Below are 18,475 nucleotides of genomic sequence, written 5' to 3'. Positions count from 1 at the left end.
GCTGGAAGCTAGAAGCTACTATCAGAATAATTATTTCCAGATTTGCTGTTGCTCTGAGTATTAGATACATATTGAAAGTCAGTGGTCCTATGCAACCATTGCCATCTGAATCACAGAACACCAGAATTCGGCAGCATGTGCCTCATATTGTTGCAGACGAGATGCTTGTTGCAGGGTGGGGGGAGGGGGATTATGGTATTATCTCTGGGTTCATTGCAAACGGATTTATTGAAGATGGCTACACAGTGCAGTCATAGCAAGTGACTCTTGCTGCACATTTGTTATTGCCCAAGTCTCAGTTTCTTACCACTCCAACAGCTTCTTGTCAGAGGTCCTCTTAACTCCAGGAGAGTAACCTTGAGAGGCGTCCCAACTCAAGGGGAGATTCACTGCCATGCAGCCCACCGCCATGCAGGAAAGCTCAATGGGCTCTAGGCTGCAGTGCTGTTTATGGGCACCAGTTTGACTCATGGTCATACAATATTTGGTGTGGAGATGTACCTTTTTTGCTGACCTTATGCCACGTTGGGGAAAACACACCCTTTTCGCTGACCTCATGCCACGTTGGGGAAACACCCTTTTTGCTGATCTCGTGCCCATTTCTGGCCTCACCAGTTGCAACCAGCATCATCTAGTTCCTCCTGGTCAGCCCTGGGTACTGTCAGTTATTTGTGGTCAGCTGGGGCCCGAAATAAGGCGGGGGGGAGGGGGAGATAGTTGCGCTCTGCCACAATGCTTCATATCCAACAAGTAAAGCAGTTCTGTTTAAAACGTGTTTATTCCATATATTCACACACTGAATGGAGATGCAAAGCACCAAATACTTTTTGTGCCACCCTCATGTTCCACTTGCACTAAAGTGATTAGACCAAGTGCATCAACGCACAACGCTCCATTAAAATATGATCTGTACAGTCTAGAACTTCAAAGCAGCAACTGACCAGTGTTTTTATGAAAATTTAACATAATAGTAACTTGAGTTCTGACTGTATTCCAGGATTTCTATCAAATCAGAAGTATTCTGAACAAGAAAAAAGTACCTCCAAATGTCATTTCCCCCAAAATTGTTTTTGCGAGAGTGTACGACCACAATGAAAATATATATACTCTAAAGTAATATGTTCACCCACTAGACTTACACACACAGCAGCAGAGTAAAGCTAAGATTCAGCACTGATCATTTTCATAACAGTGCTGCCATTCACTAATTTGATTTATTATCTCTGCCAAGATTAGATTCATCTGGATTCCTTTTTTTTTTTTTTTTTTTTTTTTTTTTTTTTTTTTTTTTTTAAACTGTTTTGTGAGTCTGGCCACACCATCTATTTCAGACATTAGATAACAATATTTATTCTGAAATCATAAAGTTAATTTAACTTCATCCACAGTAGTCAATTGTGGTTTTCTAAAAATATGCTTTGCAAATGCACTGAAGAGCACAGCACCAAGTTTCCTAGTAAAGCTTCACTGCATTCAGTTTTTAAGTCCAAATCCTCCACACAAAAAAAAAAATCCATTCCATTAACTTAGACCGAGTACTTCTGTAGAAGAGTCAGCATTTCTGAAAGGACTAATGTCTGCCAAAGGATCATGTACTCCCCACCACCAAAAATATCAAAAAGAATTCAGCACAGATGAAGAAATAAAAAACGTACACACTCCTATGCACTGTTTATAAGAGACTCCGCTCTTAAAAGAAAGCAAAGAAGGGGAAAATGAATTTTATAGAAAAGGAAAAAAAATATATATATACACCAAGAAAACAGGTCTTCAAGATAACTATCAGCATGTATTCTTCATTATAACCCATTAGCGACATGAATGTCTGTATTTGTTGGAAAAAAATCTTGCCTAGGCTAAAGCTCAAAATTTGGTGCCTGAAAAAAGTTGTTATTTAACAGTAGCTACTTCTATAGCTAACAAATTTAAGAAGTGACACTATTAAGATTCCAGGCCCACAGTTACTCAGTGTATATGCTGACATCAGATTTGCAAAGGAATCCAGAAATTTGAATGTAACCTGAAAGTACCAATTGCCTCTTCCCATCAATGACAGTAAAAATACTGTAAATACAACAGTACTGAAAGTTATGTTAAAAAAGTATGAGACAGAACAGAATCCTAATCACCTTCTCATTTAGTGTTTGCATTTTCAATCCCACCCAGTAAGAAAAATGCAACTTAAATGAAACCCCCCACAAGATATAGAGTGATACTAGCAGGTATGACCCTATATCAAAACATACACTGGTCTGTACAACTGAAATATAAAAGCATTTAACAGTAGTTCCTCAGCTGTGATGAGACCACAATAATAGGTTCCCTTAAGTACATGAAAATGAATCATTTAAATTAAAGTCTGGTATCAGTTCAGGATAACCTACAAAAAAGTGAGGGATTATGACAGTCAGGGGACTAAAAAACTTTTAAGAATTAAACTGTATTTTATTATATTGCTTTAAGGAATGTGACATATCTACATATATAAATATATATACATAAAATGTTGATTTCTTCTTGAAAGAAACTTAGAATATCTCTCTAGCCATTATAATGTTGCAACTAAGGGATAATAGATGTTAGCTGCATCAGTGACTACTCTTGGCTCTTTCAGCATTCTGCTAAATTTAAGGGCTTTTAAACTTTTTTTTTTTTAAACTAGGTGGCTAGTATGCTCAAAACACAACAGTTTGATCTCACTTTCGTAATGGAATTTGCAATAAGTATAGATTACTTCATAATCCAATTCCGCAAACTGAAAAGAAATTTCAAATTTGGGAAGAATAATAGCAGAACGAGAGAATGTGAAACAATCTTCCCAATTTGGTTTGTACTGCAAACTAGGAGTTTATAGAGTTATTTCCAGCAGCACACCAGTCCAGCAAAGTAGCATTTTTGTATCATCCTCTAGTGTGCAATCAGTTTTCAGTTGTCTCCCCCATGCTTCTCTGGGTGTCAGTGCTGAGGAGAGAAGAGAGAAAAAAGAACAAAAAAACAAAACAAAAAAAAACCACACAGAGACACAGACCCCATCCAAAATACCCAGATGCATCACCAGAGGAGAAGCATACTAGTTTGGGACTCGTTTTGGACTAAACTGAAATAGTTTTTACTATTCTTTCTTTATATAAGCCAGCTTTGCCTGGAGAATTTTCAATATATGAAACTAAAGAGAGCAGATTTTTTTGCCTGAATATTGATCATGTTTTCTTTTAATCGATTCTGTCTAAAGATTATTCATGCGAGAATAAGAGAATAATTTTAACTCTCTGCATTCATTTGTGTATCGCTTCCCAAAACATATACTTATTACTAGCAGTTCAACTGCAAAGACTAATCCAAAATCATTTGACAATTCATCAAACGTGGCATTGAACAGTCCCACTTTCTCCACAGGGCTGTCTAGCAGCTGGGTAGTAAAACAGACTGGTGCAGAAAAATGTTACATTTTCTCACAGGAATCAGGTCCTTCAGTTGTCCATAAATGCCCACAGAACTGTAACACAAGGAGCATTAGATGCATAACACTATGTCAAAAGGTGATAAGCACAACATCCACATTCTTTTTAAGAACTATTTAAATATTAGTTGGGAAACAGCTACAGTGAAGCAAGACTTACAATGGGTGATAGAAGGAAGCCTTATAAATTCTCGTAACAATAAATTTATTAGAAGTATTTAACCTGTATGTAACCTAAAACCTGTATTTGTACAGAGCGTTTTAAAACAAGGCAAAACTACTTCAAACTTATGCATATGGCTTTATTTTTAAAGTTAGAAATTCTAGAAGTTAAAATAAGACCCTGTAGCCATTTCTATATGGGGAAAAAAAGATTCTGTAGATAGGTTTTTTTCTGTTGAATAATATATCTACATGTATCTCCTTGTTTTTTTCAAATTTATGAAAACACATGGAAATTAAGGTGGGGGAGGGACACAGCACTGGCTTTTCATCGGGCAGGTTTTAGTCCTGACAGATACAAAAGTGGCTTTGCTCCCATATTAGTCCTAAGAGAGATGCCAACAGCCAGAGAACACAAGGCAGTTTAACACGTTTCACAAGGACTGGCATGGCAGGGAAAGGAAAGGGCGGGGGGGAAGATAAATATATTAAGAAATTTTTGATGACACTTAAGTTGTTCAGTTAGGCTTGTATCACTTCAGTCGCTGCTACATTTACTTTTAGCCTCTTCTAAAATTAAGTTTTTGAATCAAATTACAAAAAGCACATACTTGTTTTCTCTTAGCACTACAGCACTCTTAAAACCTAAACATGTCTAATGTTTAGAGAGTTTGCACATTTATTTCTACACTGCTGAGTGGAAGCAGGCATGAACTGTCAAGAGCAATTCTAGATGAAAGGTCAAAGTAAAGAAGAAACTAATATCTGTTTTACAAAATATATTTTGTTCTCTAGTAATGAAAGCACATGACTCTATCCAGTAGTTCAATAACTCACTTTTGTAACAGTTCTGCATGAAATGCACTGGCATGGCAGGAAGCAGAGCCTTCATTACAAAGTATTTCAAATCATATGCCTAAGGCAGGGCTGAGATATTTCACTTATGCCCTGCCTAAGCATATTAGGAAAGCATCCACTGAAACAGGTGCTGAAAGAATTCCTCTCCTTTTTATGGAAGTGTAGAAAAAGGGCTTTCACACTATAATGGTCTGAAGTAGGAAGCTAAGTAACTTGGTCTTGTTTTCTGAACTCCAACAATAGACATGAAGCCCTGAATCAGAGTCAGGGAAAAAAAACTTGTACAGACTCTCAGAGAGCATTCCTGAATTACACATACTGCTAGACCATTTCTACGTTTTAGAGGCTGACAGCATAATTGGTAAGATGGTCATAAATAGCTCTTTCTAAACAATTTGTACTCTGATTCACGCACACTCCATTCACGCAGTAATCTTTTAAAGTCTTATACTTTAAAAGACTTATACTTTTACTACCAAACTAATTCACTAAATTCTATTCAGAGACCTTGAGGGCAAAACAGTTGTCAGATTCCATATCAGGTGGGTAGAAACAACCAATCCAAGAATTACTTGCAACTGTCACAAATAAAGTGCCAGCTAAAGTCTGCACTTCTATCAGACAGATGACTCAGTCCATCTGTTAGTTTACTTAAGAACAAGGACAGTAACCTGAATTCTTGTACCCACCTGAAAAACAAAAATCAAAAAAACCCAAAAAACCTACCCGCACCTCCAATTTTACTTAAGATATGAGCATTTTTAGAAACTGTATTGGTTGCAGTTGTGTGTACCCAGTCTAATTTAACTGCCTGCTTGCACTCCTAACATTTTGTCAAATATTTAACTAAATTAAGCTTTCTACTTCAAATGTTATTTGTACAAGTATTAAGAGCTAAAACAAAAGCAAAATTCTAAAGTGTTACCCTATATATTGATATAGCATGTATTGAAGCATGGTAACAATATCTCAACAGCACCATTGAAATGAATGCCTTCTTCTACTCCGATATTTTACCTTAAATAACTACAGTTATTGCAGTAGACTGATACTACTGTCACTAGAAGCATAATGTTCTTGTACCCCCTTTTTTCCTAGAAACCCTAGGACATGCATGTGGGATCCTTCAAGAATTCCTAGTACTAAGGAAGGTAGATGTATTGTTGTTACTGCCTTGGGCTTTCACTAATGTATTAAGTAAAAAAAGCAGTAAGTATGATACCAGATATCTCAGCACAACATTTAAAATACAATGAAGGCTTACTAACCCAGGCAAAAAATAGACTCACTAATTTTTAAATGATAGCATGAATTATGTTCTAAAGCAACGTATTTGAGCAGAAAAGCTGTTGAAAGTAAGGAAGTAGAACTTTTAACGTGGCTTAAAGAGACCACAAAATTTTGAAATCACAAATGAGGATGTGGCGTGATTTTCAAAAAACAACAAAAACATTTCAATAATTTAGCTGCTTGCCCTATCTAAATATAGAATCAACATTCATGTGTATGATATGTGGTAGTAGCCCATTATGAACACAAATGAATATATGGGCTCTGGAAGTAATAGAATTTTAAATTCTCAAAAATACTGTTTCTTTTCCAGTTCTTGTAACTTGGGTAAAGAAGCCTGAATAAGTAGCCTGGTTTCTGACTAGCACACTAACGAAAAACAATTCTTCCCACACACAAAGAAATGGATGTAGAAATCCTAAGAGAAAGTTGTACAATTTGATTTAAAAAACAAACAAACAAAAAAAACACAGTATCTTGGAAAGCTTGTTCATTTTTATTGGCGTTCACAAAGGCAAGAGCTAGATACCCCCCCAAAAAACAAACAAACAAAAAAAAAGTTTAACAGCATTCCATTAACCATCACTGTAGAACCCAACTCTAGCAGTAGAGCTGTAAGATGTTGAGCAGCTTCTGTAACACAGATCTCAACATGTTCTTCAAAAAAATTCTGCTTATACATGTTCTTGTGATATAAATACAAAAGGAAGTTATGCTATTACTAGAACCAGGACACCAAATTGTGCTATTGTCTATATTTTAACTACTTTTTCCCACCACATCCAGTTGGCTAGTAAATGGAAACCTCACTGCATATACCTAATTCCTGGATACCTATTATGAGATAAGTGCATTCAGGCATCTATATTAAGAACAGTACTTAGTCAGATAACCACAATACAGTAGGAGCAACAGGTGTTCCTGGGAATCAACTGTTTACCTAAGGAGGAGGGGGAAGAGGAGAGATGCACACAAGCCTTATTCAGTTGGCTCCTGAAAGAAATAACTTCCTATATAGGCTAGACATTTAAACTGGGACATTTAAGATACAGTTTATCTGCAACCTATAATGCCTAATACATGCTACCCACATATCATATAATTTTCATTCAAATTAAAAACAAACCACTGCAAAAATTAATTGTGGTCAATTTGTACTGCTTGTGCATTACTGAATTGTTGGTTATTTTATAACATTTAGATGATCTTTACAATAGAATTTAGTTTTATCTGACAAAAGGAAAACCAGTTAGCTATTTGGTAACTGATCAGCTAATCATCCCAGACAACAGATGAGATCTTAACAAGAGGTCATCGAAATTATTTCGGGCTTGGGATGGCTGAAGAATGGTCTCTCGCACGTGTGTGTGCTTGGAAGGACATTACAGAAACAGAAAGCTATTTTATTTCAGCTCATTTCAGAATGACTTATAGTATTTATTCCTCTTTGTATTCATCAGAGCACCAACTGTATACTTAACTAAAAAATGGTTTTAACACCACTTGCAAATAGACAAGCTATATATTAAACACTGACTGGTCATTTACTCTCTCCACCTTCTCACTCTTCCTCCACCACCATGACTTGCCTCGACCAGTAAAAATACCCATTAAAAGACACTGCCCAAATGTAATACAGCATGGAGATACTGGTTTAAACATGTTTCAGATACACCATCAATCCTGGTCTAAACAAGTCCAAAGGGAGCGTGTTCAGTGAGAGCTTGCCGTTGCCCTGAAGTTGGACCAATTAAGCAAAACTGAGTCAACAGCGCCTATATAGGGAGAAAATACTGTTCAACCACATCATTTTCTTAACTTGTTTAGTTTAATTGGTACCATTTGCCGCTTTTTGGGGGGGGGATTTGCAAGGCTTGGAAGCAGAGTGCTTGAAGCCAATTTCTTTGAATTACCCCATGACCACTCAGAGCAGCTAGTCAACTTGACACTACATTTCCCTCTCAACAGCTCAACATTCTGCACGAGCAGGCAGAAATTTCAGACACATTATAAGATCACTTGCCCCTATACACCTATTGTTTAAAGTCAACTATTCAAACATCTAAATAGGCAACCTAAGGGCAGGTCCAACCTAGACACTTTCCTGTTACACTACTTAAGAGAAATATTTGCGCTCTGAAGCTGGCAGGAGTCCTAGCACACACACATCAGCAAAAGCACACTTTTGCTGGTATAACTTATTTCACTCAGCCTCAGTCATACAATTAAAGTGCTTTTTGCCAGTATAAAAGCCCAATTTATACAAGAAGAGTTTATCAAAATATTTATACCAACTTTTGCTGGATTAACAGCATTGTGTTAAAGACCGTCAAAAAAAAACCCAACTCAGTTTAAAGAATCTGTGAACTGTAAGCTTTATAAGTTGAAACTTTTTACTCTCGCAGGGTGTCTGACTTCTACATAGCAACATGAATAAGTGAAAATAAGTTACCATAATACAAAACATAACTCAAAATAATGCAGTACATAAATACCTACAGTCTAAGAAAAACAGAAATACAGGACAAGCTTTAAATAGAAAAGCAGGGAGAAAATCCCGATGCTTCCCACTGCAAAGTTACTGCTTGCATTTGAGGTGCACACATGCACATAAACCCTTAAAAATACAGTTCAAAAATGTAACTAGAATTTTACTTGAATTTATGGAGAATTCTAATGGCTTGACACTTTTTTGCAGCAAAGGAATTTGTTGATTTTCATCATACGAATCTTACTGCATTATACTGCGAAGGACCTTACAACTTTCGATCATTAATCTTTAACACAAAGAAGATTCAAATCCAACTGCAAGTAAGACAATATCCTTGAGGGGAAGGACGGTAACTCACTTTCCCCAATTGTTTAACTAAAGGATAGGCCTACAACGTCCCCCCGTTCCCAAATATATCAGCATTCAGGCTATCAAGCCACATTTCTCACGAAGTCTTGCACCAATCCAGAAAGATGATTATGGAAACAAAATAGGCACTAAAAAGAAACGGGGCGGGGGGGGAAGGTAGGGGGACGGGCCATGGACGCAGAAAATTATCTTCAAATGAATGAGATCGCGTCAAGCTTAAGTCCCTCGTTCATATGAGCACAGTAACCTACGTCTGCCTTCCCCCAGACCCCTAAAAAGGAAATTAGTAACGTCCACCTCAGTGTTTACATCTGAAATCTCCAAACCCAACACTTTCTCGGCTGCCGAAAGGGGGATTCCTCCCCCCCTCGGCTTCTATTTATTGATTACACAGGGAAAAGCCCAGCTGCTGCTGCAATGCAACACCCGCCAGTTAAGAGGCAAGGAAAAAAAAAAAGGCAGAGAGAAAGAAAGAAAGAGAGAAAGCAGGCAGGCGATTCCCCCTCGCGCCGTGGCGGGGCACACCTCCGAGGTGATCCCAGCCGCAGCACGGGGGGTGACCACAGGGGACGCGCCGGGAGCTCCGCGCCGGCCCGGCCCCCCCCCCGGCCGCCGCCGCAGGGCCCCGCTCCCGCCCGCCCCCCCGGCGATCAACTTCGCCGCCGCGGGGGACGGGGACGGCCGGGCCGCCCCTCCCCTCCCCCACCGCTGCTAACAATGGGCCCCTCCCCCACCGCGGGGCTCCCCTCAGCCCAGCCCCCGCCGCGCGCCGACCCCCCCCCCCGCTGCCGCCGGGGACCGTTAGGGGCGGGAGGGGGAAAGAAGACGTTAACGGCCGCCCCCCCCCGTCCCTCCCTCTCTCCCTTCCCCGGGGCCGGCCCCTCACCTCATGGTGCTGCCCGGGGTCGGGGAGCCGCTCCCGCTTCCTAGCTCGCTCCGCTCGCTCCGCCGCTCTCCGCCTCGCAGGGGCCGGCGCGTCAACGGACAGCGAGACCCCCGGCCACCAGCGCCGCCCTACCCGTCTCCTCGCTCCCTCAGCCGCCGGGCCGGGCCAGACCACCGCGGGGAGCCGGGGGGGGCGGGGAGGGGAAGGCAGAGGTGGGGGAGAGGGGGCGGGGTAGAGCGAACCAACGCGCGGGAAGGGCGGGGGTGAAAAGGGAGAGAATGGGCAGGACCGGGGATAGCGCGAGGGAGGCTCGAGACACCGGCTGGGCTGGGAGGCGGGAGGGGGGCGGGGGGCGCCGCGGCGCGGGGGACGCGCGGAGGGGGGAGGAGCGGGCAGCGGAGGCCACGCCCCCCGCCGCACCGCCTCCCCCCCCCCCCCGCGCGGCGTCACCCCCCGGAGCGGGGCGCGCGCGGGGGGGGAGTGGAGGGGCGCCGCGCGGCGACCGTTGGTGGCGGGCGCGTCGCCGGGAACGGGCGTTGCAGCCCGCGGCTTAACGGGGGGGGGGGGGCGCGCCTGAGGGCGGTGTGCTGCCCCGGGAGCAGGGCCTGCTCACCGGCCTCCCGAGAGGCCCCGGCCCTGCCCCTTGGACTCGGGAAGCGGCAGCAAATGCCCGAGGCCGCCGCCGGCTCGCTGGGGGCGCGGCCCGGTGCCCTGATCCGGGAAACGCTGGGGTGCGGGCGGCGGGGCAGGGCGCGGGCTGGCGGAGGGCGAGCCCCAGGGCGGCGTTATCCCGCGTCCCCGCCGTCCCAGGCGTGACATGGAAGCGTCTTATAAAAGATCGGGGCTTGCCAGCGCCGATCCCAAACACCTCTGCCACCAGATCCCATTCTGTCCCCCCAGCGTTTTCCTCCCCGCTTTCTGGACTGCGTTGGTACTTCGCGAGTAATCGGCACATGGGTAGAGCGGTAGAATTGGGCTCTTCATTTCTAGGCAAATTTGTAATCAATGCAGCCCACTAAATGAACTCCACAGGTAAATTACTCGCAGGTTGTGTAATTCCTCCAACTGCTTTTCTGCGCTCTTGGAAGCATGAGGCCTAGATGTCCTTTTCAAAATACGGGAATGTTATTTCAGCTTCGTGCACATTTGCCATTACCTCTTTCCCTAACCCCTTGTCAGTACTAAATACAGATTTATGTTTTGCTTTTAGTACTCCCAGTGGATCAAACACATGGCGTACGTAACTTTAACCCGGTTCATGTTCAGCTAATTTCTGTCAAACACTGAATACCTGTTCTCTTTGGTCTCAAGTTAATGGAAATGATGAGCAAGTGTCTTTGCAGTCTTCACGGACATGATGGCATCTCAGTGCTTTTGCATCTCTGATTTCATTTTTCCTTAAAAACTACCACTGTTTTCTAGGGTTTAGATATTAAAAATTTATAGGATTTTAGAAATAAATATATATATTCCTCCTTTATAAATTTCTAGAATTTAGATGTAAAAACAGAATAGGATTCTAGAAATAATACATATATATATCTTATTTATAAATTTCTGATCTAGGTTTCACAAATTTAGTTATTTACTCTGAATCTCATTTATTTAACACTGTATATAACCTCTTCTTTGAGCAGCATGGTATCTAAGACAGGGTCAACCACTGTCAATTAATGGTTTCAGTAACACAATGAGAGAAGAGCTAGCCAATAAAAAAAATGACCAGTTAAAAAATACTAATTCAAAAAAGAGGATAGGCTCTGAAACAGAAGCCGATGAATACCAATTTAGTAAGAAAATTAACATGTTTTTACTGGCATAGGGATGATGTCAATGAAAATGTTGCTGTAGAGGTGAATCACAAAATGCAGATGAGTAATCAGAAGAAAAGCAGCATCATACTCTTAACAATTAAGTGGGTACCTTTGACAACAATGTAAATGCCATCTGGAATGGGAGACTTAATTGAATCTAATAAATACATTTATCTTAATTGCTTCCATTGAATACTCTGGACCTTAATGACTGACAATGGACTTCAGTTCTTAAAGAATCACAAATTCTTCGCAAAAAGATCAGAGCTTACCATCATCAGAATATCCTCCAAATAAGAGGTTTGAAAAGAAAGCCATTCGGACTGTGAAAAATATTTTAAAGGCAGCCCAGTATAAACATTAAGATCTATATCTAACTGAACTGGCTCTCAGAGATACATCAGTAGAAGGAATGGCACAGAGAGTGTCAGGTGAACAAGGAGTCTGTTCTAAGACCCCAGTTATTCTCTACTAGGCAAAAATCAGGATGCTAATGTGACTGCTCTGATATGACTGTTCAGTCATATTAGTCAAGCCTAAAAGAAGTTTGACTGTAATAAGTATATAAAAAACACTGAAAGTGTGCCTGGGCATCAAGTCTGCCTGAGAGGGAATGAAAATAGCCAGAAGCTTTTACTCCGGCAAAAAGCTATTATCATTACTTGTGTTACATTACTTGATATTCTTAGCCAAATCAGATAGGGCCATAGCTTGGTTTCTCAAGACATACTGTGGGGTACAAGAGAATCTAAAAATGCCAGAAGAATCATTTTGCATGCTGGCATCACAGATGTCACCAAGTGCAAAGTCATTCTGGACAGTAGCTTAGTCAAAAATACCATTGAATTCATCTGTAACAAAATATTAAATCTGCAATAACTCACATTAGCATTACATGAGAAGGCGAGGAGCCAAAATGATATAGGGCAGAAATCAATTATAAATGTTAGGCGTCTTTTTTTTTCTCCCAGGTCAATTAAGCACTGTTATTGTCAAGAAATTAAAGTAGTCGAGCAGAAGAAGAAGTTTGTATCATGTACACATTTATGATACTGAATTATGCATTGAGTAATCTGTAATCTCCCGTAACTGGCCTGCAAGTTCTCAAGCTGTAACTGTTAGATGTGTCCGAGTCACTCCGTGCAATTCTACCGTTATCTTTCTAGCTGATGGGATCGAGTGGCGTAGCATTGGTGATACTGCCCTTCATATCACCTCCCACCTCCCTCTCTTCTTCTTGCAATGACAAACAGAATGGGGCAACAAGCTTTTGTAGATGGTGTCACACTAATAAACTGGAGCCACCGACAGCTTACAATGCAATGCAGAGCCATCTAAAGGCTCTTGTAATTGGTGTCAAAGAACAGTATTAGTGTCCTCCTTCCTCAGGATCCAAGCAGCTCAGAATACCAAAAGTGACTGTGCATCCCTCTCTCTTGCCTTTTGTGCTGCTCAGCTGCAACTAAAGTTGGAGTTCAGATGTTTCCAAAGGCTAAGCTAATTCAGTTTGAGTGGTATGGTGTGCCTCCTCTCCAAACAGCCTGACTAGTGAAGATTTTTTAAATACTAGAGAAATGGCTCACCCAGGCATGAAACTGAAGAAAAATGTGTTTCTGTTTAATATTAGCCAGATGCAAGAGGCTTGGCAGTCCACTCCTGAGCAAACCCAGATGAGTCCATCTTGTATCATCAGCGTGGATCACCCTTAATATAGGGTCATGAGAAGGATGCATGACTAATGTTCTGGAGACAAAGGGGAATCCAAAAGCTTCAAAAGGCAGCCCAGTCCATCCTCTCTCAGTGAGGTTTCCCCATTTTCTCTGAAACAGTCTTCCATTTTGCTGTCTTTGTTGTTTTGGAAAATCTGTTTGTAGTTAACACAGAAAAGTAGCTGAGATCTTCACATGTCTTACTATAATCAGTGTCCCAGGACAGCGGCAGTTACGCAAGATCATTTTTGCCATCCTTAATGCTCTGTAAATAGCATAATGCAGGGTACACAGTCAGAGAGGTTTCTGGAGTGGGGGGAAGTGGTTTTTCTGGTGGTTTTTATTTTTTGAAGGTTATTATTTGTACTTAATGTGTCTACAGTTTGGTTTTTGCATATATAGTAAGAAATTTTTTTCACTTGTTTGGATTATTCTCTGTAGAATAGTAACATAGAAAGAAAACACAATTTAAAATATAACAGAAGTGAGAGAATTCCAACGAAAAGCAGTTTCAGAGAGAAAGCTGATGCTTTCTTTGGTGATAGTGAAGGGCTTTCGAAAAATAAATGGCAGACTGAAAAAAATGGCTCTGTCAATGTGTTCCTATTAACATCTAAGATTATCAAAACAGAAATGAATTAAGTAATTTAATATATTATTTTCATCACTGATTATGTTAATCTAATTCGCAAATATAAATTTTGATCTGAACCAGACCCAGAGCTGATGTCTGTACCAATTCCATGAGGTCATGGTTAGTTGAACAAGATGAGGTTCAGCCTTTTATAGGGATAGTTAAAATATACTGGCCAGTATAATTCTTCCCGTCCTCTTCTTTCCTTCCCTCACCCCCAAGTCATTTTCAATTTCAGGTTGCCATGAGTCAGCCGGCTGCTGGAGTGTGGCGTAGCACACTGTTAAAGGAAATGCTTTGAACCAAGAACTCTTCAGCCTCATTTTATTTATGAAACGATGCAGAATTCCTCACCCGTCTTCGGGCTGGAGGGGTTGCTCTCTGTAAAGATCTTGAAGAATGCTAAAATAAACATTTATAATTATGGGAGTGACTCAGCAGAAAAATGCAGGAATAGTCAGCAAGGTCTTTGCTTAATGGAATAATATTTTTGGTTTGTTTTAAAAAGGCAAAATAACATCCCCAGAAAAGGAAGCAAATTTCCTTTTGCTATCAAACGCCTCCTGAACACGAAGCTCAGTCTACCAGCATACCCTGCCCCTCGATATACCAATAAACAACGTATAGCTCTTCCCTCAAGCCCCTCCAAAGTATGGAGGTGTGAAGGAAAACAACAGCTGGAACTTTCCACTAAGTGTCTTTCCACCAGGGTTCCTGCTAGCGCCCCTCATACTGTCAGCTAGCCTAAGGAAATCCAACCGCAAGCCTCTGTAGACAGCAGTCTGGAGTACGGTATGTGTCTTTCAGTCTGTTCCCAATAGACTCAAATATTGAAGCAAAAATTCTTTGAATAAAAAGAGATTGTTTTTTCCCCCAGGATTATCACGAAATGAATTTGTATTGTGCTGTAGGCTATTCTGTGGGGGCTGAAGTCTTTTTGTGTAACTACTGTCTATCAAACGTAAATCTATCCACTGTGTACTAAGTGTAAAAATGCTTTTCTGGCAGTCAGATAAATTATGATTGTTGTTTTGACCCTTGTCTTTCATTCACCTCTACTCAGTTGCTGACTTTTGTGGTTTCCGAGACGACATGTTGATTTAGGACCGCTGTGATACACCAATCTTACTTTCCATCTAATTTTATACTCTTATCCCCTAATGGTCTTATTTGCCACCAGTCTGCATTCTTCTTATGCATTACCAATAAAATTTATTCATTATGTTCTTTGCTCTCCCTTGCTAATGTCTTAGAACAAATTGTACTCTGCTGCTTTATCTTATGCTAGAGAAAAGTCCAGGCACAAAGCTGGCTCAGAATTTGGGTAAGACTGTTTCAATCCGTTTTTTTCTTACGACTCGGTATGAGTTGCAAGTTCCTCAATCACAGCCAAGGATTTGGTCCATTATTAATTGGATTTGATCCATTATTATTTAGTTATTATTAATAATAGTTAAGTGCCTACAGTGCACTTGGAGCTTAAAAAGAATAGAGGCTTCTTGCCTAAAAGAGCTATTACTCTAAGGGGTTGTCCTGCAGTCTCTGATATCCAAGCTAGCTTTAAAATACTTAGCTCAGTTAACTGGTATTAGCTGTCCGGCACATGCTAGCTGAAACAGCGCTGAGCTCTGCACACAGCTGCACATCTTGCTTCTTGGCCCCAACACCAGCAGAGATTTGACTTTAGCAGATTGTACTTTATTGTACCATATCCCTTCTTTTCTGTCAGTTTAGGTAGAGCGATGCCAAAGGAGATGGTTTAGACTTCTTTCGGCTGGAAGGCTGTACAAAGTCTCACCACCTGATTTGAAGCTACCTTGCTCTTTGCAATTTATCCTTAATAGACAAAAAAAGCCGTGGCAAAATATGTTGTGGAACCCTGGGAATATTCGACTCCACTGGGAATGCGTTCAGTCTTTTGACCATCTTCCTCTTTTCTCTCTTCTATTTTAGATGACTGACAACACTCTTACTATTGCTGGTTAGCTCCCATTGACTGCAAAGTTGGAATAACTTACGATAAAAGTACTGTCCCACTTATAGATGAATGACAGCACTTTTACTATAGCTGGTTAGCTTCCACTGGCTGCAAAGTTGGAATAGCTTGCAGTAAAAATAATGTCCTGATTATAGGTGAATGACAATACTTTTTCTATTGTGGGTTAGCATCTGTTGACTGCAAAGTTGGAAGTAACTTACAATACAGATATTGTTCCAATAAAGGTAGAAACTTAACAGATGGTAAGGTAGAAACTTAAAAAGATGATGATAACCTCTTCACTCCTTTCCAGCACTGCAGATTTTGCTTTCTGGCAATAGCTATAGCCAACTCCATAATTTGGATTTCAAATTTAGTAAGTGATAAATCATGCATGAGACCCAAAATATACAAAGCAGCAGTTGCAAAAATATTCTTCTTCGGTATTTTAGAAAGAACATCACAAAAATGTTTGCCAAATGAATTAATATTTCTAAAAAAAGACGTGAAGAAATGAACTCTTAAGAGATTACAACACTAACACATGCCATTATTACTATAACTAGTTAGCAACAATTTCAAAACTAAGATATACTCTGTAAAATCAATGAGAAGGAATTCCTTTCAACTGGTCCTAACTCACACTTTCACACTATGGATCTGTATCTCAACAGTTAACCAGCCTTTCTGTTGAGTATTTATTCTCTGCTTCCTCTGTTAGTTCCTCTCCCTGTTTCATCAATACAGTCACGTAAACAGTGATGGACATTTTCCTGCTCCTTCCAGCCTTAGACAGAGCAGAATTGTCTGATACCGTATTTCCTATTTCACAGGTTTTTTTCTAAACAAGTTATGCTGACTGTTTGCCGTTAACTATATGGTTCAGTCAGGAATTTAGACACTACAGTCAACTGACTGGTTTCTGAGCATACTTCTTACCAGGGAGTACTGCTGGAGAGCCTATACTCAAAAAATAAAGGTTTTCACAGGAATAAGGCCTTTTCACATGCTCGCTGAATGCAGGAGTTTCTAACTGGCTAGTAAGAAAGCATTGCCCTTTTCTCAGAAAATGTCAAAGTAAAGAAATTAGAAGTAGAAAACCACCAATAAAGGAACGTTCCTCACTAGACCGTTTCCAGCGTTTTGTTTAAGGAACAACTTTATATTATCTGTAGTACATTTCACTGCCAGGAAGTTCTTCCTTGTAAAATTTTCCTTGTTTCTCTTATAGCCTATTATGCTCAGATAAACTCCCTGTGTTTTATCCTCTGAAGAGCTGTAAATTTTATCATGTGTTTCTTCAGACATCAGCTATTCCTCGAACATCAACTGCTCAAAGTCACTAAACAAGATTTTTGAATGTTCCTATAGCTCAGTTTCTCTAAAGCCTCCACTATCACTTTGTTGCTTTGCTGTAAACTCCTAGTACTGGGTGCACGTAATTGATCTCTTTATTCAAGGTGCAGCCAATTGCTCTTTGCTCCTGAATATGCAGACGGAAATCACATTTCACTAGAGTATTTCCACTAGGGGTGTTGTCACTCTAAAAGATTTTGTGGATATGTAATAAAAACAGGTAGCACCAACTGTGTGAAGAAAGACTATTTATAACAAAGCCCTTAGGGATGCTCAGATAATAATTTTATTTAATTTTCATGATTGGCTGAACGTTTCTAACACTCTAATTGTGAATAGAGGTTGCCTTGAGCAGCGAAATCACTCTTATAACAAAGAACCATTCATTCTGCTGTGACTACACTAGTGGGTGGAGGGGAAGTGCCAGCTTTGTAATGTTTGAAATTATTGTTATTAAAACAACCTTACAACTTGGGTACTGGCATATCTGCAAAGAAATAAAAAGCCTTCCATCTCTTAGTTGCTGCTGGTTTAGAGCCACCCTAAGCTGGTAGAAACCATAATCGTGGGCATCGGATAGGGATGGTGTATTCATAAAATAATGAGTAATACGAACTGATGTGATATAGAGAGAACACGCACAGACAAAATATGCTAGAAAGATGAGAAGCTCATCCCATTCCACAGGAGGTGACTGACAGGGTGAAACCAATGCAGAACTGAGTGAGAAGAGATGCAAGATTTGCAAGTTCCTAGAACCTAGAACCTGGCAGCAAGGAGAATCCTTATATGCTCCTTTGAAGCAATGGCTGAGAACAAGAGCAGCGCAAGAACTGTTACTTTAGCAAAAAGGTGGTGAGGTTATAATGATACAAACAATGTTAAAACACTATAGGAATTAACCACCCTCTTTCTGGAGAAAAGAATGTGTAATTTTTTTTAAGATATATCATGCAATACTGTTTCATAGACTATTATTCTAAGTTTGATCCCAGGAAACTACAGTGCCAAAGTGATTCTGCACGTGTGCGTGTGGGCTTTGCATTTATTATTTTAGCTTATGTTTCAAAAACAAATAAAGGCCAGCTGTTTATTCTGATGAGGTTGCTATGCATCACCCTTTCATCTCTTAGCTTCATCCTGGAAGCTCAAAAGAAGTTTCAAGAGAAACATGATAAAAGGTTCAGTTGACAAAAATCATCATTCACTTCAGGTGCTTCTCTGCACTCTGGAATAGATAGCATGTTTGGAGGGCAGCTGAAAAGGGGGATGTGGCTCCCCTCCCACCAAAGTGCAGGGATTCCTGGTTAAAATGGTCCATTAGGGTTGACTATGCTTGTGATACCTTAGAGCAAGCTGGAAGCTGCTGCAGGCTATGCTGGGGAAGGAGGAGGACTAGCTAAAGCACAGAAGATGTGCTAGCCCAACGAATCCTGGGTACGTTTTATATTTGAATCATATTTGGTCA

At 40.6% G+C, this 18,475-nt stretch overlaps 1 protein-coding gene across 7 annotated transcripts in view; it reads right to left on the bottom strand.

Annotated features, from left to right (window-relative positions):
• Window positions 1–18,475, bottom strand: part of ENAH (ENAH actin regulator) — a 138,468-nt gene that overhangs the window by 94,226 nt on the left and 25,767 nt on the right. Inside the window, exon 1 of one of the 7 annotated variants that reach the window (XM_026094604.2) lies at window positions 9,517–9,853. The exons of the other annotated variants lie outside the window; for them this stretch is intronic. Coding sequence (XP_025950389.2) covers window positions 9,517–9,521 — 5 coding nt within the window. The 5' untranslated portion in view covers window positions 9,522–9,853. Of the gene's footprint in view, window positions 1–9,516; window positions 9,854–18,475 lie in introns of those variants that run through there. 7 annotated transcript variants of the gene reach the window in all.

This window comes from Dromaius novaehollandiae, chromosome 3 (assembly GCF_036370855.1).
Source record: "Dromaius novaehollandiae isolate bDroNov1 chromosome 3, bDroNov1.hap1, whole genome shotgun sequence".
Taxonomy (NCBI): Eukaryota; Metazoa; Chordata; class Aves; order Casuariiformes; family Dromaiidae; genus Dromaius; species Dromaius novaehollandiae.
This window is presented reverse-complemented; position numbering and strand designations above follow the sequence as displayed.